The sequence below is a fragment of the Canis lupus genome, chromosome 5 (genome assembly GCF_003254725.2).
Source record: "Canis lupus dingo isolate Sandy chromosome 5, ASM325472v2, whole genome shotgun sequence".
Lineage (NCBI taxonomy): Eukaryota > Metazoa > Chordata > Mammalia > Carnivora > Canidae > Canis > Canis lupus.
This window is the reverse complement of record NC_064247.1, coordinates 74,042,710-74,063,283: the sequence shown is the minus strand read 5'-3', so window position 1 is coordinate 74,063,283 and position 20,574 is coordinate 74,042,710. Positions and strand designations below refer to the sequence as shown.

General features: G+C 44.5%; 1 protein-coding gene across 1 annotated transcript in view; it reads right to left on the bottom strand.

The window, feature by feature from the left end:
- Positions 1 to 1,517: 1,517 nt before the first annotated feature.
- Positions 1,518 to 20,574, bottom strand: part of ADAMTS18 (ADAM metallopeptidase with thrombospondin type 1 motif 18) — a 143,573-nt gene continuing 124,516 nt past the window's right edge. The window contains exons 21-26 of the mRNA XM_035716126.2: positions 18,484 to 18,610; positions 14,798 to 15,002; positions 11,946 to 12,131; positions 10,034 to 10,246; positions 7,728 to 7,875; positions 1,518 to 3,506 (exon numbers count right to left, since the gene is read on the bottom strand). Coding sequence (XP_035572019.2) covers positions 3,391 to 3,506; positions 7,728 to 7,875; positions 10,034 to 10,246; positions 11,946 to 12,131; positions 14,798 to 15,002; positions 18,484 to 18,610 — 995 coding nt within the window. The 3' untranslated portion in view covers positions 1,518 to 3,390. The remainder of the gene's footprint in view (positions 3,507 to 7,727; positions 7,876 to 10,033; positions 10,247 to 11,945; positions 12,132 to 14,797; positions 15,003 to 18,483; positions 18,611 to 20,574) is intronic.

The following is a 20,574-nucleotide window of genomic DNA, read 5'->3' as shown; positions in this document are numbered from 1 at the left end:
GGTTTCATTTTCCTAGCCATTAGTGCCTCTTTCTCATCCAAGTTAGGATGCTAGGAAAAATCTCTGAACCTCTTCGTTCATTAAATAATTAACAATTATATAACTTGCTTGTTATTAAATGACCTGATTATGAACTCAACTATGTCCCTTACTAAAAATAGCTTAGGAAAACAACTGTACCCAGCACGTATGTCTTCATAACATTCAAATAGGATGGTGGTGGTGTGCAGGGGTAAGGCAATTAGGCATGAGTTTACAGAAGCAAAGGAGGATACGTTCTGGATATGGCTCCTGCTGGCTTCTCTATACAGAGCAATTGGAACCAAAGTCACTTACATCATTATTCTCAATGTCTATCCAGAAAGGTACATTTAAATAGATCCCATTTTCCTTTCTATGCACAAATGTAACTTAGGATTAAAGATAAAACTCATCTTACAGAAAATTCCTTCTTTATCTTAAACTTAGTGATGTGAAACTGAATATTCCTGAGGAGCTCTGAACAGCTCCCCTATTCTCGCTGAGGAAATTCTTTTTATAGATAGGAATTTTGTAAACCAATTAGTGACTATTTTAACTAAAATGAACTGAAATGTTTATATTATTTATGGAGCTCACTTTTATGGCTACCTTGGATGAAATATGTGATATCTCTGGATCCCAGAGTCCTCATCTACAAAGGGGAAAAAGTAGTATCTTTCTAACTAGAGTCTTGTGAGGATTAAAAGAGGTAACATATACAAAGAGCTTGGCACACTCCCTGGCACCCATTAAACAATAAATATGTGGTTGCTTTCATTAATATTTTATCACCAAAAGTCACAAGGATATCTTCTCTTTTCTATTTTATGTGCCATCTATTGTTTTTCATTCTTAACCAGTTTTGTTTGCCAAATAGCAATAATTCATATAAAAATCTTAAATATATTTTAAAGATTTGCATGCATAAATGATACACATATACACACATACATTCACATATGTATGACATATTCATATTTATAGATAGATAGATATCACATAGAGAAGAATATTATATACTCAGGTCAACTGGACTGACTTTGCCCAGACTTTTTATTCTCCATTGGTCTGATGATTACAAATTTGGAAAACCTGAAATAATTGCTTTTTAATTTGTTTTTCCTTCCTCCTTCTCTATTTTTTGCAAGAGGATTTCACCAGAATGCTGTTCAAATGGAAAAAAATAAAGGAGAAAACCAACTACACTTAGGGTAGATTTATCTAACCTGGATGATTTCCATAAATGTTGACAAAGCATTACAGCAGGAAAAAATACTCTGTATCTCCATAAGATGCTAAATATGTCTTCCATTTCACCCCCAACTTTTGGTGGTTTCTAATTTTCTTAGACACAAGCAAGAAAAATCAATGAGTGCTTTATCTTCCCGATTTCTCATTGAGCAATTACTGAGTTTCCCAATCAGTATTTATACAGTTAAATGATCTTGGAAGTAGCTGACTTCTCGTTTATTCAAGAACTTAACAAATTTCAAAGGTAAGGAAACAGAACACTTTATTATAAAACTTATAAAATAATTAAATATTACACATATATTTCGACTTTTCTCTATAACCCATTGTTTTTTATTCAACAGTTTTCCTCAGAATTAATACCACTTACTCAGAGAAGCAAGTGAGAACACATAAGAATAGGCTATTAATAAATTAATTTTTCCATAAAATAATAAAATGATCATTATATAAAGAAACAAATAACTTGCAATTTTTCAGAGGGCAAGGGTGGTGTTATGGAACTGTGTGTTTCTGATGATAAAGTGGCCACAACCCTAGGCCAAGCCAAGTGGATTGAGAGACTATGCTAATCATTTTTTTTCTCTGAGATTCAAGAACGCATGATTTTAATTAGAACGGGAACAAAGGATGCTCTAAATTTAACAAACCACTGTCTAGTTGGTTGTGCTGAGCTGGCAAATCCCTGTTTGAATTGAGACTTTATAAAGCAGTAAAACTGGGTTACATTCATCAAAGAAATTGAGGAATAGAGTAGAATTATATAAATATGCCCTTTTTAACCACATCTCAAAAACTTACAGAAGGACTCAGCCTTGTAAGTTACTTTGGTTTTGGCAAAATAGTGTGGTATTTTCCAATTGAGAACAATTTTAAGCTCATTAGTGCCTATCAACAGCTGGCTTCTGGTGACTAAAAACATCATCTGAAAGATTATAAAATATTCTTATTCACTGAAGGATCTTGGCTTATTATGATTTATTAATGTTAACATAGCAAGAAGACAGATGGGGTTTTCTATTGCCACTCTTTTTTCTTGTTAACTAAATCTCAGGGAAAATTTAAACATGACAGTTGGTAGAAAAAAAACCACAAGTGGTCTTTAATTTTCCAAGCAGCTCTGATATTATGTAGGGAGCCTTATAAATGACGGTCTACTCTCCTTCAAAACACTGCTGTTTTGCTCTTTAGCTCCTCCTAGATTTTTACCAGAAATTAAAATCTCCCCAGTTCTGATTCCCAAAGAGCAGACTAGAGGCTTCCGTGTACTTGTTCCACTAGCACCAAAAGTTATGAGGTTGATATACCGCATAGGACATCAACATTTGCCTTTTATGTGAGTTTGTGGGCTTTTTGTTTTGTTTTTTTGAGTGTGAACTTCAATTAAATGGAGATCTTAAATAGTCCATGTTGCCCTGTTTTCAGAATATTCCTTGGAATACTTTTCAAGTTGTAAATTTTAGTCTTGGAGACTCTCTAAGCAGAATATCCTCTAAACAAAATTATAAAAACAACACACGCACACGAGATAAACGTAACATGAAGCTTGCTAGTCCAGCAGCAAGCACAGTTATGAGCACCATTTGGCTTCCTGTGTGACTCCGAGCTTGGGCTGTCCACAGTGCCAATCAAACTGTGAGCTCCAGGTAACAGTTAGGCAATGTGTTCCATCCAGACTTGATTGCTCCAAGCCTCAGTCTTTGACCTGAAGTCTTCAAGGACCTTTGCAAAACGGAGGTCTTGCCGTGGAACCCTCTGAAGTTCAAAGGGAGCAATCTCTCCCAGCATTGACCAGATTCTCACTTTGTCAGAATTAAAATGTGACGTAGCTCAGTGTGATCCATCACTTCTTTCGTGTAACAGTGCAAATCAAAGTTCTTTTGTCCTTTCTTTTGCAAGTCAGATTTGTCCTCGCTTCCCACGTTCAAGTGCTTCGGAGTACCATGTGCTTTGGGGAAGTGAATGGGGAGCCTGTCTGTTCTTGAGAGTCAGCTCCACAGATGCTGCAGCAGCAAAAAGGTGGCCTGCAGTGACCAGCCTTCGATGTGAAACGTGGCCGGTCTCTCCAGAGGCGAGAGGTAAGATCTTGGCCCTCAGGTGTCAGGGAGGGCATGGAGATCAGCTCTTCCTCGTGCATGACTTGCAGCACTGTTGACCGTAAAATTTGTGGTTGCAGACGCCGTGCTGAGGAACTAGGTGACACCAGCTGAAGAAATCCACACAGGATGGATCCTCTGCAATGAGAAAAAGTATTTAACCCCTTAGGAGAAACCTTAGCCTTTTTCTTAAGGTGAGAGCCTACAGGTCAAAGACCTTGGATCTGCCAGCCTCATGCCTCTGAGTGGTTCTGCTCATTATACACTAGGACTTCGCTGGGAGGGTGGGGGAAGCAGTATTAAGACATCAGAAGGGACTAAATGTTGACAGGAGGGGGAAAGTGGATGTTAAAAATGTTCTATCCAGCCAGAGATTCATGTCTGACCCCAGTAGCCTGGAGCTACCATTCTGCATCCCTAGCACAGCACGTGAGGAATCCCCTGGGGATGTTGTTAAGCCACTGCTTCTGATTCAGAGGGTGTGGGGTGAGAGCTAAGGGGCTCTATATCTAATAAGCACCCAGGGCATGCTGCTGCTACTTGGTCCACAGACCTTACTTTGGGGAACAAGAGGCCTAATGTATCAGGAGTCATCACACCTGGGTTTGAGGCCCAGCTGCAGTACTCCACATCAATTTAAATCTCATAGCCAGTCTGCAACTAAGTGAATTTAAGTCAACACCGGTCCTAACTTCTTTTATTAACAGATGTGATTATGGACCGTGGAAGCAGGACATTGTACATCAGGGATTTTCACCCAGAAGGCCCTCCCTAGATACAGAATGCGTGTGAAGCTGTATGTAAGATTTTCTTTATATAAACCTCCGTGCACATTGGGTCTTAGCTGTTTTACTGGATACTCAAAGAATTTTCACTTCAGAAGTGCTTATGGAAAAAAAAAGAGTGCTTATGGCCTACCTTGTACATAAATAAATGTCCTCATTCACGGTTGGAAGGGTTTTCCCCTTCATCTACGCAAGGCTTAGAAGTCACTTTACCTTCACCTTGCCCAACACCCCCTACTATTCATAGGCACCCACCTACATCCCTTCCAAAATGATCCTTCAAGTGCCCCTCTCAGTATTATACTATATGTTGGCAAATCAAACTCCAATAAAAAAATACAAAAAATAAAAAATTTTAAATGGGAAAAATGGAAACAAGAGCAATAAAATTATGATAAAGGTCACATTAAATAAAACATCAAAATAGGAAATAGGCAAAATTACATATAACAAAAGATGTGCTAAAAAACATGTTGGTAATGAAGATAAGAAAATTATGTCATAAGTAGGCAAACATTTCAAGTTACATAAAATCCTTTTGCATGAAAAAAAATTATCCTTAAGTAGCTCTGCTCTGTGCCCTTGGACATGGCTGCAAGGCTCTCGGCTCTCCGGTTTCTTTTCCTGCTGCTCCCGATCTGTCTCCTGCTCTCTCTGATTCAGAACTGCCTGTAGTTCTTTCCCCATGCCTTTGTCTTTCTGCTAAAATACACCTCTCCCATCTCATAGTAGTCCTGCTGATCCTCTCAAGATAAGACAGTTCATGTCATGTCTCAGCCCCAAACTCTTCCTTTGGCCCCTCCATCCACCTAGAATGAAAGGGTTAGTCCTTACAACGGCTGACGTGGCCCAAGGATCTGGTTCCCCCACTACTGCTTGACTCATCTTCTTCCTCTTGTCCCCTCCCCGACATGGGCCACCTGCCTGATGCCATAACGTGCCAGGCATACTGATCCAGGCATCCAGATCCTTTCTTTTCCCTTTAGTTTCTACTCAAAGGCCACTGACAGTAGGGCCTTCCCAGACTCCCCCATACAAGCAATGTGCTCCCTGGCCTCCCAGAAAGCACTCCCTCCTCCCTACCTTGCTTTATTTTTCTACCCTGGGTCTATCAGCCCTCATCCTATTATGTGTTGCCTTATTGTCTGGCTCCTTTCTGGAACGTAAAATCCTTGAGAGCAGAGTTCGCCGACTATTTTCATTACTTTATTCCCAATGCTTAGCGCCTGTCACAGAGTAGCTGCTCAAGAAAATGTTTGTTAAAAAAAAATAGCTTTCCTCTAACTATCATGGCTGAAACAACCAATGTGAAACCCACAAAGTCTCAACTTGGGTATAATGGTGAAGGAAGAGAATTTTTCTTCTTTTCGGGAAGTCCTGGATATGGAGTCTAGAGAATTTTCTGACAGGCTGGTAAAGATATAAGAGAAAAAAGGAGGAAAATAGGCTTTTTGTTCTGAGCATCTAGAAGAGGGAATACTGACCTGGACCATCACAGGGATTAGGGGTGGGGCCCCAGGAGAAGGGTGTGGGATCTGTATTCAATTATTTTTAATATATACTTGTACAGTATCTTCTATCCCAATCAACTAGCACATAGCCTAGTCCACCAGAATGTACATCTGAGTCAGTTTCTATTTAAATCATAGAGATTATCCTATTGAGGCAGTGGAAATACTGCATCAGGATAAAAACAGACCATTAAAATGATGGTCCTAACTGCACTGTTGTATCAACACCTCAGAGTTAAATCTGAAGTCCTTACAATGGCTGACCAGGCCTCCAGGACCAACTTCAGCTAATCACCTAACGCCTGCCTACTTTATACATCCTCCTCCAGGTGTCTGGCTGTTCCTTGATCATATTCACACATTCCCACCTCAGGGCCTTTGCATGTGCTGTTCCAACTGGCAGGAACACTCTCCTTCTACATATGCACATAGCTTGTGTTCCTTTAGGCGACCTAAAGGTGACCCTAAAGGAAGGTGAGCTATGTGTGTATCTAGAAGGATGTTGCCAGGCACCTGGGTGGCTGAGAGGTTGAGCATCTGCCTTTGGCTCAGGTCATGATCCCAGGGTCCTGAGATCGAGTCCCGTGTCAAGCTCCCTGCATGGAGCCTGCTTCTTCACTTCGGTCTCTGTGTTTCCCTCATGAATAAACAAATAAAATCTTTAAAAAAAGAAGAGGATGTTGCCTTGTTCTTTTATCCCTAGAAGAATGGTAGGGATATGTGGCAGGTGCTCTGTGACCTGGCTTTGAATGAAAATAGAGAACCTCACAGTACTTTACAAACAATCTTGCACTTCACACATGTTGAACACCTATGCTGTGACAGGCGTGGTGCTGGATGAACAAAATAACACCAATGGCCTCCCTCCCCATCTTGGATCTAACACGTGTCTTGGCTCTCCCCCCACCACGTACTCCCGCCCAGCAGCTTTCATGATTGGCCACTGTCCGTTAGCCTGTCTCAAAGTACCTAGGGGGCATCCACTGATTCTTGGCATGTGTGGGTTTGTCCGGGGTCATCTGACTAACAAGGGGAAAGGGAAGTCACCAATAGGGAAAAAAGGAGGAAAGAATTTACAAGTTCATGACCACTTGCTCAGAATGTGGGTTTCTTCCCCCATAAACTTTGTGCTGAGAAAGGCTGCAGGTTTGTAGAATTCTAGTATCACCTTGGACGTGGCGTGGCTCGGAGAAGCTGCTACATTACTAGTTTTCTGGTCTCATGCAAACCTCAGATAGGGAAGGAGAGAGGACAGAGGGGGGCAAATTGATGCCCTGGGCCTGGAACCAAGGCTCTAAGATGTAGATAAACAAGGATAACGATTTAGAAATGTGAAGTGAGAGGACAAGGGAGAGTGACAGTCCTGAATCTGATTCACCATCAATTGGGAAGCACAGGCTAAGAAATTTAGTCTTGGAAAAGCTGTCATTGGAAGAAAGGAAATTCAGCAGGTACATGGTGGAACGTAATTTAGCACAAGGAAATCGGATTAGGGGAAAGAGACCTTTCCTGGTGTGTTTGTCAGGTGACTTTAAAGAAAGTTGGGCGAGTGGAAAGCAGTATAGTTCACGCAGATGATTCAGTTGCCCATTTTCTCAGCAGCACGCACTGCGCTTCGTTGGAAGGACGGTAGCCACGCACACACGGAAGCTGTTGTCTGGGCTAACTCACGGCTCAAGTTCCCCGAGGACGACTCCCACTCCCCCCTGTGTTCCTACTCGTGAGCGTAATCTCTGGTGCACGGTGGTTACTTTTTCACTTGCTTATTCAATTAAAACGGTGTTAAAAAAAATGGGACTTGCAAGATTACCATTTCCCCCTTTCCAAGTAAGAATTAATGGCTAAAGAGTCGTATCATAGAACTAAGTGTTCCCTGCCTATGTGTGTGTACAAGATCATTCTGAGCAGGAGCTGCCCTGGATTTGTGCCTTGTACACCTGTGGGGAGCCTCGTTCACACTGACCGCACTGGGAGAGGCCCCTAGACTTGTGCCAGGAATAAACTGCACAACCAGATAGGATGGGTGAGACTAGTAAAGTTGACTCAGGTGTGGGGCCCTTTACCTCGCTTTTCAGGAGCTGGGCAGAAGTTTGTGTTACAGGCTCGTAGCACTGGAGGTTTCTGACGGAGCAGACAGCTTGAGGAAGGCCGGCCCTGCTGAGCACAGCGGACCAGGCGAGTCTGGACACCCCCTCCACAGGTCACCGTGCACTGCAGAAGAGGGGAAGAGGGAGGAGTCAGCGACACCCAGCTGGAAGGTGTCCCTTCAGAGGTCAGCAGTGTCAGAGAAGCCTCTGTGACATGACCAGGGTGCCTGCTGATGAAGCAGGGGTTGGCCGGAGCCCGGCACGCAGGCCCATGGCCACAGTTAATACACGGGAGCCTTGTGATCTGGTTAGAAGGGGATCTTAGGCAGATGCATCTATCTCAGCCCAGAGAGTGTGTCTCCAGTTAAGTGGCTCGTAAAGGAGAGAGCTTCCAGAAATACAGAAGCTGCCATAGAATGCAGAACAAATCCTCACAGTATTTAAAGAATTCCAGATAATCTCTGCGGATCCAATAGGGGGGTGGTTCAGCATTAGGACAGTGAATGAATAATACTTCGTCCGAGGCAGTGTTGGAATCCTGCCCTCTTTGCCCAGCCAAACTCTGAGTTGGCACAGTGGGTGTGGTGTTTCCTAGATAGAAGTCAAGGGTTTCCCCGTTCAATTAAAATAAAATAAAAAATAGATGACTAACAAGGACTATAAACTTTATTTTTTCCAGACACATAATAGAAAGATATTTTATAACTAAGGAATAAAGTATCAGGAAAAAAGCCCTTTGCATTGATTATTTTTTGTTTTGCTTTTTAAAAAATTTACTACATACTTTCTTATTTTCAGATTTCTTATTTGCAGATATGGTTAAGTGTTCATTTTGAACAAGCATCATTATACGGACCGGTATTTGGGAAAAAATAAGTGGGAGCAGAAAGCATAGGAGTTGTGGATTTAGCGCCAAGTTCACGTATAGCCCTATGAGTTGGGCTCATCATCTAAATCAGGAGTTGGCAAACTTTTTCGATAAAGGTCAAGATAGTAAATATTGTCAGCTTTGTGGGCCATGTTGTCTTTGTTGCAACCATTCAAGTCCGCCTTTGAAGCACAAAAACAGCCGGGGGGGGGGGGGGACAGACGATATGTAAACAAAAGAGCACGGCGTGGTTTTTTGTTTTTTGTTTTTTTACGGCTGAGTTCTAATAAAACTTTATTTACAAAAAAAAATAGGCAGAGATTGGGGGCACAGATTTGGCCTGTTGGCAATTGTGTGCTGACATCTGATCTAAATAATCTTAAAATAATCAATTTCCAAATCTCTTAAATAAGATAGTGATAAAAAATTTGAAAAAGCCCACAGCCATCTAAATAGTGCCTAGCATGATGTCCAGCTGATTAGAGATACACAATCGCACTAGTTTCCTTTCCTTTTCTCTGTAGTTTAGTTCTCAGATCTTCCCCAATACACACAGGCTCTCACACACACACGCACACTATATATACACACGTATGGATGAAGGTGAACTTACATAGACACAACTTTATAGACCTCCATTTGTGCTCACACATCCCCCCACCTAGCCCCTGTGTTTAATGATGGGGTGGGCGGCCCCTCTCAAGCCGGCGAGTCCTTGAAAGAGCTGGGACATCTGTTGGTTGGGAAGTGTGAGGACCACCACGTGGCCCCTCTCCCAGACTCTGCTTCACACACCAATCCCAGCCAATCAGAACCGAACTACCTCAAGCAAAATTTCATCCGAGTCTTCTGAGAAAAAGGGTCCCTCTAACATCTGATGATTTTTAAGAGCTGGTGTCCTTGCCTGAGTTGACCAACTCTGAGCTTTTCTTGCCTCCTCTACAAAACAGGGACAAAAATACGCCTGAACAGGCTGTTACAACAAATGTCCGCTGTTACATAATTCAGAAACATGCCATAAAAACCAAAGGAGTCAAGATTATGAGCAAGGTTTCCAGAATACAGAAGACTCTAGTGGGGATTTTAAAAACAGCAGCAACCGTGACCTTTCAGCACCATGTGACCAGCCTGGTATAAGTGCTTTGTATTATCTTCGGCGCTCATGAAAAAAATCCGCTCTTCAGGACATTATCGTCTTGATTTTCTAGCTGTGGAAGCCGAAGCTTACGGATTGTGGAACCGGCCCAGGGCCACACGGGGTGGAGCTGGCCAAGATCTCCAGTTGTTCGGCCTCCAGAACTAGAGCTTCTCCTCTTTACATTTGGACGGGGGTGGGGAGGGGGGGTGGGGGGCTAACAGCAGCCTTTGCTGGGCCTCCTTCTGGGGAACGCAGCCGAAATCTGCACAAGCTCACCTGCTGCCACGGCGACGAGTACCACGCAGCCGCCACGCTGAACCCAGGATGGGCGGGACAAGCCCCTCTCTGGCAGGGTTCTTCCAAGTCGAGGTTTGGCTTCTTAATATTGCGGCACCTTCGCTCGGGGAAAGTTAGCAGCTTTCCCTGGAAGGGCTTCTCGCTGCATTTCATCTCCCTCTTCCTCACGCCCAAGCCACAGGTCCTCGAACACTAGGAGCCAAGAGAGGAGGCATTAGGGGTGCAAGGCTCCGCGGTCAGGCGAGCTGAGCAGAGCATCGTCCACGTGGACTTCTAGGAATGGGATCGCAGCGGGTCAACCACGTGTGCTCGAGGATCCTGAAGATGCGGCAGCCGCGTCCCTCATGCCGCTGCAAAGGAACCCAAGCCTAGGGAATTCGGAGGCCCCAGGTGGGCGCCGTCCAGCAGCCCCAAGAGGCCCGTGTGGGCGCGACACGGCCCCTGGACAGTCGGGCAGGCGGGGGATGGGCGCAGGGCATCGTGCAGCCTCACGTGGCCGATCACCTGTGGCCTCTGGCTCTGAGGAGCTGCGCGTGCAACGGGCGAGCGGGGCACGGGGGGGCCACGTGGGAAGGAGCCACCAAGTCACAACTTGTCCCCTACCCTGCGTCTCACTGGGCGGAGCCACCACCCAAAGCTGTGTGACAGCAGGAAAAAGGGCAGGCTGGAGGCTGAGGAAGTATGTGAGAACTTAAGTACTTTAAATGGCATCGCGGGGTGAGATGGGGAATGGGTAAGGCCCCGCGGCCTCCTAACTGCCCTGTAACCGAGCGGAGCCTGGTGCCCAGAGGGGAGCGCTGAGCTCACGGCAGCTCCCCGCGTGGGGAGGAAGCGGGGCTGCGGGGCAAGTGGGCAGCTCCAGGTCGCACAGGAGGGAGGAAAGGCTGCAGGGAAAAGGGGGCGTCTCATTTGCAGGTGCATTTAGCCCTGCGGCTAGAACCCCAAGGGAATGGGGTGCGGGGCACGCACTGCTGGGTATGGGGCTTCTTGTTCAGACTGAACAAAGGACACCAGCGGCCACTACCAGGGGCTGCGGGGCTGGAGGCCCTGCCTCTGCTGGCCGCCTGGTCCCCTCCGGAGCGGACACCTTGCCATCAGGACCGGGTGCAGCCCCCAGGCCTCCTCTGCTCAGGGCTCCTGCGTCTATATGCATGCACTGCAGTTTCCCACGCCACAAAGCCCAGGGACATCTTCACGGGCCCTGTCCCCGCCCCCCCCCCCCCCACCACCACCACCTAGGGCGGAACGAGGCATGGCCTCCTCGGGGGCTCAAGAAGATCTCCACTCCTGAAACACCCTCTTTCTTCCCAGCCACGGCCACCTCCCCGAAGCGCCCTGCCCGCCTCCAGGCTGCGCTCTCCGTGCTCAGTGCCAAGTGGCCCCCACCCCGGCCCTGAGGAGGCCTCAGCTTGCACCACGCCCTCCTGCCACTGCTCCCGTTGGCTTCTCTCTCTGCGCCCTCGTATGGCGCACACCTTCCTTCTGGAAGGATCTTCCCTCAATCCCCCCCTTGCCCAGTTCTTGCTCATCCTTCAGACTCACACTCCCTGGAACATCTCTCCTGGCAAAGACTCTTCCTGGTGGCAGGGCTGGGGGACCCCAAGGTCTCCCGTGGCATTACAGACTCCCCAGTGCAGCAGCATTCTGCGTGCCCCAGCCGCGGCGCATTCCATGCACGGGGTGGAGACCTGCACCTCCACTGCCCACGCACGGGCCCGCTCAGTGCGATGGAGGCTTCGGCAGGGTCCCATGAAGAGGCAGGAGGAAGAATGGACGAGTAGTAGGCACCTGCTCCATGTGTGGAGCAGGAAGGAGGTGTGAGCATCTGGGTGCTGGTGAGCGAGCGGAGCATTCCAAGACACGACCCAGCGGTACAGACTCTCACTCCTACCTCACTCCAGGAGGAGACAACCCACTGCAGCCGGTTATTCTTGGGGCATCGTCCTAGCACGCAGCCCTCCTGTGACTCTGGCCTTGGGATGCTGGAGCACAGGGCCTCGGGGACCTCCTCTGCCGTTGGGGAGCTTTTGCACAGGACGTCGCGCTTCCTCACCCCTCGCCCGCACGTCTTGGAACACTGGAGATGGGGGGAAAAGGTCATTTGCATGCTGGGAACAAATTAATGAGGTATTCACAAAAGTAACATTAAGCTTTAGAACCAAATGCCCAATATAATCCCTGGCAGCCAGCAGGAGAAATCTTTCCTCCCTCCAGAGGCCTTAAATGCAGGTTGGCATTCACCTTCACCAGCGAATGCCCGGGGCCGAGGCTTTCTCTGCGCAACAAGCATGATTTACTGGGAGAACGGTACGTGGCCTGCTCCCGGCCCTAACTGTGGCTCGCTCCCTGGCACAGGGCAAAATTGGTCTGGGCACTTGGCTAAGGAGGATTATCGTGCTCCTGACAGGAAGTAGAACAGAAATACATGTACACATGTAGCAGCAACGGATCATGGCGTTGATAGAAATGGGTTGAGGGGTCCAATTCTTCTCCCTACCCACCTGCTGCCTCTGGGGTGGGCTCTGTGCTAACTCTAGGGGAAGAAATAAGTAAGCATCGGCGGATGTCCGTGAATGGGCCTGTCCCTCCTGCACCAGCACATTCTTGTCCTTTCCAAGGACTCTGTGAGAAAGTGGGGAGTAATCTCCTCACTTTCAGATGAACAGTTAAAAACTTGTCAGGGTCACTTAGGAGGTGTTGGCTCCAGGTCTGGGTCTGCCCTCAAGGGACATGTCCCATCCCTGGCCCTGTTTTCTGATCAGAAGGGCCGTATGAAATGTGCCCCTTGGGCCTTGGCTCTTTGTCAATATGCGAACATCTGGACATGATTCCAAGCCTCTTCAGAGGATCAACATGACTCCTGGCTCTTCACGTCCTTAAGGAAGAGGGGTGACGAGGACGATAGTATCATACTCTGCAAACCACAGCAGCAGAGAACGTTTATTTAATGCCTTCCATGTGATGATGCACGTTCACCTATTATCACACAACCTTCTACCAAGCCTCTGAGATACTGCTCTTGTCCCGTTCTCCAGAAGGGTCATCTGAGACTCAGAGCTTAGAGAACTTGACCAGGATCAAACAGCTGTCACGTGGCAGCGACAGGCAGACAGATTTGTGGGGCATCAGATGGGGAGATGTACCATTAAGCAAATCATCATTCATTCACTTTCAAAATTGCAAAATGGTTGATCCTTACTCAATAGAATTCTTATGTTTTCATTGTTTTTTTTTTTATTTTTTTTATTTAAGAATGATGAGACAACTTAAAATTGCATCCCAGAGGAAGGATTTCAGAGACATGGTCTCCAGAGAACAGATTACAGTAACAAATTTTGAGGGACTTTCAAATTCATCATGAAGATGTTCTCAAAAGGACACATTTGGTCTTAGTAAATACCAACCAACCAACCAATTAAGGGCATAAAACACTCTCTCAAAATATTTCCATTTGGGGCAAACTCTGAACGAAAGCTTTTCATGATGTCTCATTTGGAACTGCTTGGTCCTCCATTTCTTTTCTCCATGCCTACCCACACACATTTAGCTAAAACAGCCCTCTGAATTCTCCTCTTGTAAAAAAAATGTGCCTCCTTACTTGCAGAGAAAGAGACCAGACACGACACCATACCCTTATTTAGATGGACCTTCTGCTATAAATGAATATATTCCTTCATTTTGAAGCATACCGATACATGTCAAAGATACTCTTTCCCCCTGCTGTCACCTTAATCCCCTAACAGAGTTTTAACATTAAAAAAAAAAAAGATCCCATGATCCATAATTGAAACAAAAGCCTTAATCTGAACTCTGTTGCTACAACTCTGGATGTAGCAGTACATGGCTATATTTAATCAGAAATCAGTGCTCTGGGATAATGTTCCCTAAAGGAAAGCATAGTAGAAATGTGATCATGGGCTTCTCCCTGGCTTCCCAGTTCAGGTGATGGAACCCTGCATCTTTCTGATTATTCCATAAAATTTGCCTGACATCCAGGCTACCACAGAGCAGAATTTTCACCGTCAGCACATCTGGGACCAGATCAATCTTTGTTTCAGGTGGCTGTCCTGACACTGGAGGATGTTTATCTCTACCACCTGGATGCCCAAGACATCTTACCCCCAAGTTGGGACAGTCAAAAATGCCTCTAGACACTGCGCCTGAGAGGACCTTTGACAAACTCGGGCCCCGCTAAGCACCTCCGAGCTGTGAATGGCAGGTAGGTCTATGACTATTATGACTTTATAGATTTCTACCTTTCCCTGAGAATTTGTGATGATGGGAAACTTTATGCCTGACTCCCCCTCTGTATTTCTCGAACCCCCATGGCTCTTTCCCCTGAAGTAAGAGTTCAATACCCTTCCTACAGCACCACCTTTGTATTTGTGTTTTCCATTTGCTTTGGAGAATTCAGGAGCCATTCCATCTGCCAATCACTGACACTCAAATCCCTTCTAGCTGTGCTCACTGGTCTAGCCTCAATGGCCCTCATACTCCACTTTCTAGACTTCTAAGGAAGACTCTCAGCTATTGTGCAGGGGTTCCCAAAGTTCAGGTTGCATAAAAATCACACACACAAAAAAAACCTGTGAATTAAAATGCCTTGTCACATTAACTCCATGTGATTCCTGGGAAAGCATTAAATGGGTGAGTGCCTCGTGGGGAGCAAAGACATCACCCCTATTTTTGCCACCTTTGTCCAGAAGAAACAAGACTCATGATTCCTAAGTCTTGCCCAGTTACCTGAGACCACGGCCCAAGGCTCCATTCCGGAGGGCAGGCATGGCTGTTGCAGACTTGAACCTGAGTGGGTGTGCTCACTGGGCAGAGAGAATGCAACACTGCTTCCTCCTTCTGGAAGGGCTTCTTCTGGACACACTGGATCTTTCTGCTCTGCTGGCCCCCCGCACATGACCTGCTGCACACACTCCATTCGCCTGGCTTCCAGCTTGCAGTGAAAAACAAAATTACTTCCAGTGAAGCTGAGGCTTTGGAGCATCCCTTCCAAAGCAGTTACTGCCTAAGCGTTAACCACCCGATGGAAGCCGTCGGTCAATTTTAGAACCAATAAGATATATACCTACATATTCACAGTCTCACACACACACACATACACACACACATTTACACATATGCTAGACCAGTGGTCCTCAAAGTGTGGTCCCCAAGCTATTAGCACAGCATCACTTGAGAACCTGGTAAAATTCAAATTTGCAGGCCCCACCCAAAACCTGCATAATCAGAAACTCTGGGGATGCAGCCCAGCAACCTGTGTTTAATGTTTGTGTGAATCATATACTAAAGTTCAAGAATCACTAGCTACACCATAACCTCCAGAGATTGGTTTAATTGGTCTGGAAATAGAGATGAGCACAGACATTTACCTGCCCCAGGAAAATGCAGCCAGAATTGAGAGTAACTGATCTATATCTGTTCCTTCCACTTACAACCAAGAACACTGAGTCTAGTGAGAATAAATGATATTTCCAAGTTTAAAAAAAAAAAAAGAACCAAATCCTAGTAATTATTCTTCTCTGGGCTTTGAAGCTTATGCTAATGTGATAGGATTATATTTAAGGGAGTGATAGGGAGTCATATTTAATCACCACACAGTTCTGGGCAAAAACACATTCCTGTTCTCTGCTAGGGAAGAAACGTGTGCCATTTGGAAACCTGAGCAATTCATTCATTCAGCCAAATCTACTGGGATCTTCGCTTTGTGCCAGGGACTCTCCTAGGCATCAGGGTTGGAAAAATGAACAGGGCAATGTTCTTTCCATTAAGGAGTCTACACCACAGTGATGAGGTGGATATGTGAATAAGGACAATACTATGGGATAATTGCTGTAATAGATGTTAATACAAAGTACAGTAATGAGACAGAGGGAAGAGTGATCCAAGGGGGGCAGGGGAGTAGCGGGGAGGGATGCCTGCAGGAGACAGAGGCGCATTCACCTGTGGTCTTATAGGAATTATTTCTAAGGAGACAGTTCCCCCAACTATCCTGGTTACTCTTAAACTTTATGGATGGGTTAGAGACACAACCTCATGTTCTTTATTGAAAGATTGCCAGACCACATTTTTCATGGTGATCTGAGGCTTGGAGTGTATCTGAATGAAAGGTGATGCCGTGAAACCTACTAATCCTTCCCAACAACTACAGTTGATTAATTGATAATCTAGGATTGGAAGGCCTAGCATAAACAAGATCCCCCAGAGGCGACCTTCTGCATTTCAGTCATAGGAGCGATATCTAAAACTGACCTTGGCTTACCAGAGAAAAGAGACTTATTATTATGAGATTATTAGTTTCAACATTTTCCTATAAAGATGGCATTTCTGTCTACCCAATTCAAGTTTTTCCTTCATGTGATAAATATGAGGAGTCCGTGAAAGTAGGGAAAGAGCACAACACAGGCAGACTTTTTGCATGCCAGACATGGTCCTGCACCCATGGGCTCCAGGCTCACTCCCCATCTAACCTCAGTTCCTACTGACCCCACCTCCGAGCCCAGCTCCTATACTGTCCATTTTCTCCTCCTTGCTCTTTTACACATGACCTCTTCCTAGCACATCTTTCACTGCCTCTCAATTATTTACTTACACACCCATCTCTTCCCTTTGATTGTAAGCTCACTGGTGGCAGGAATACAAGTTCTCCAGACCCCCACTGTCAGCCCAAGGCTGGCACCAAGTAGGTGCATATGACATGGCTGTTGTATGGGAAGGTAACTGTTAGATCACATGAACTCCTTTGTTCCTGTAACTCGAATAGTCTAAGACCTTATTTCCAATATATATCTGGGGAACAACAGTCCCTGAAGGTCCCATTATTCCAACAGAAAATACCAAGATATAAATGATACGTGGAGAAGAAAGGAAAGAAAGGGAAGGAAGGGATCCTGCCTGTTTTACCACACCAACCCTGCAGTCACTATACGAGCCTGTTCTGCTTTCAAATCGCCAGTAATGGGCAGCCCAGGTGGTTCAGCAGTTTAGCTCTGCCTTCAGCCCACTGTGTGATCCTGGGGACCTGGGATCAAGCCCCACGTCAGGCTCCCTGCATGGAGCCTACATCTCCCTCTGCCTCTATCTGTGCCTCTCTCTCTCTGTGTTTCTCATGAATAAATAAATAAAAATCTTTTAAAAATCACCAGTAAGTGGTTACTGCAGAGCATCATTTCTACACATGGTCATCATGGAAGTTCTAAAAGTCAGGTACAAGCTAGGCCCTCTCTCTTTTCATGGATGGACATATGAGTAGGGTCCCGTTCTTTGCTTAGCAGAAATAACCAACAATAGGAAGGAGGCTTAAAATCACAAAATATCAGCTTGCCATTCAAGCAGACTCACAGGTCCTACACACACACACACACACACACACACACACACGTTTGTAAAGAAGATATTACTCTAAAAGTGTCAATAACACTGTCTGGTAACCATATCTTAGAGCCACTGGATATTTTCTTAGAACCAGATAATTCTTAGCAAAACGGGAAAATCTATGGAAGCTCACCAAATTTTTGTCTACTCTTTGTGTTCAGGACACAGCTGGTTCCACATTCTTGGAGAAAAACTAGGTGGACAACTGGGCACACAGGATTGGTGAATAGCTGAAGCCCCAAACAATTATGATAAATGTACTATTATAAGGAAAAAATATATGTATGTGTATAAAAATATTGTGCAATATAATTGCATCACCACAAAGTAAATACTGCTTATTAAGATGGTCTGAAACATTAGCGAACACAACACTGCTTTAGAAGAAACTGTCAATTCTATATAAATACATTTGGCAGATGATAAATCACACAAAAGACTCCATTCGGCTGGGAAGATTACTTAAAATTAGTGTTCAAACAATAGTGTGGCTAAAATCTATCCCAAAACAAACCCACCCAGCTCCCCAAAGAGTGCCATCATCAGAAGTGGATTACCACTTGGCCTCTACCTCTTTTTATTTTGTGTCCTGCTACTGTGTAATTTGCATTTGGGGTTTCATTGAAGGTCTGCATAGTATTATGATTTTTAGATTCTTGGATGACTATATGAAAGTTAAGCACACAACCACACGTAAATTTAACTAATATAAGATTTTGTGTTATTTAAATATCTGTGTGATTTAGTTCAGAGGAGGTTCTATATAAGATTAAAAAAAAAGAGAGAGAGAGAGACACCTTTAAATCCTGTGGTTAGGTTTGGACAGCTGGCATCAAATGAAAGTCTAAAGCAAATCTGTGTTTTTCTAGTTATATATTTTCACCTCAATTGTCTTCTTTTCTCTGTTGCTTTTTTTGGGCATTCTATCTCTCTCTGGGTCACTTTTGAGCAGAAGCACCGGCAGTGGGTTTTAATTTTCTCATATCAACAAGAAGAGCATACAAGTACAAATATAACCAGAAAGACATTTCCAGATGACTTACTAAGCAGGGCAGGAGAAAGCATTGCATATTTTGGGTTCAGTTGTTGGCTTGGTTCTCGCATTGCAGAACGAGGAACTGACTTGAGTGTTTTGATCTCGTAAGCAAATGGCCTTTATGCTTATGTAACCTAATAAGACATCAAGAGTTACAAAGTGAAAATTACAGATAACCAGATTCAACTTCGTTTCCAAGTGCAGCTTCTGACTTAGCAGGCCTCTGATGTTTTACTTAAGGTACCGAATCCAAATACTGTGTGGAGAACACCTTTTGATAAAATCTGCAACTAATTTGAATCCCATTCCCCCCCTCCCCAAGATCATAGTTTTCATATTTTAATAGTTTTAATGTGTAGCTTCTTAGTTTTCAAGACCGCTGCAGATTCTTGAACCACGAAGTGACAAATACAACCTTCTGAAAACAGGGTGGCTGGAAAGGGGGAACTCCTCAAAAACTTTAACTCGCGCTGCATCCATCTATTGGGAAATGTTCTTCAAAGAAAAACTGTTGGTTAATTATGTGTGGAAACTCTACTATCCTGCTTTTTCCCTGAAGCATCTTCTACTTCCATAAGAAGTGGATAGAAACAAAAAGTTGAACTCTCTGAATATGTATTCAAACCTGTCAGCTATTCTTGTTTTGTTGTTTTGGTTCAGAGGCACCTATTGCCTGACTTGCAATGTTTGTCCCCGGACTTCTCATCAGAGGCACATATTTTTTGTGTGTGAATAATTTTGTCTGTCAGTTCCCCAAATAGGAATGCTGCTTCCTCTCTGAATTCTGATTGTTTATATTTTTCCTTAAAATGGAATCTGAGAAACAATGAAAAGTCACTCCTGTAATAATGATTAGGTCAAAGTAGGTCTGCTTGGAGGAGGCATTTACCGAACACTAGGATTCCCTTACGTTAATCGTTTACTTCCAGAGCATTAATTCATTTGGACTCTCCTTCTCACATGCCTCGGACACACTACAGTCTGTAAGTCATGTGGAGGGATTGCTAAATCAAGGCAAGGGAGAATCCCACAATGCACTTCTCCAGCATCCTCCCTCCGCTTGGACTTATTCCCCATAAATGGAAAATGGATGGACTCTCTCTCCTTCCCAAGGAACTGTGCTCTCCCGGAAATACCAGGAAGTTAGTGCAAATGATCTCAAAGAGCATTTGGCACATGAAAAACTGCTCATCGTTCAAGACCAAGTGCAAAAAAGCTGAGTATAATGTATCGATAGCATGGTTTCTGTGCAGTGAAAAAAGAATATGATCTGTGTGGTGTATGTCTGAGAACATCTAACACCCCTGTTTTTATACTTGCATAAGAAAACAATAGAGTAAAAAAAAATAAAAAAGAAAAAATAAAAAAAAAGAAAACAATAGAGTGACACAGACAAAAGTATTAACATTGGCTTTTGCTGATTAAAGGATTAGGGAAAATTATTTTCTTCTGCCTAGCATGTTGCCTTTAAAACGTGTATTACTAAAAATGTATTACTTTTGGTCATTTTACATTTTCTTCTCTTCTCTAAGTATAACACACAGTGTTGTATTAGTGTCAGGTGCACAACATACTGATTCAACAATGCTATGCATTGCTCATTGCCCATCATGATACATGGGCTCTGAATCCCCTTCATCTATTTCTATAAAAATGTATTACCTTTCAAGTATTTAATATATTTAAAAAGAAGTATTTCCTCGTATTTTATTAATTAGCACAAACACCCGAAGCAGCCTCATAGACTGAAGAACTTCTTCATTTTCTGTATTTCTGCTCTGTGTCGGGTTCAAGATGCCCCACTGTGCTTAGGGGGCGGACACGGTTGGGAGACCCACCATCACCAGATGCTTTGATAATGAGAGAATGAGTGACCAAACCTTCATGCTTCAGTTTTATGGGTCCATTTAGAGACTTTCATTCTTCTCAAAGGGGAAAGCATAGTGAAAAGACTGCCTTACACACAAAAATATGAGTGTTTTGGATCAAAATAAAAACGGTTGCCTTCTACTCACTGAGAGGATGGTTGTTGTTTCCCCTCCCTTAGGAGAGGGATTTCTCAGATTGAACACACTTCCCTCCCGATAGAGATTTTGCT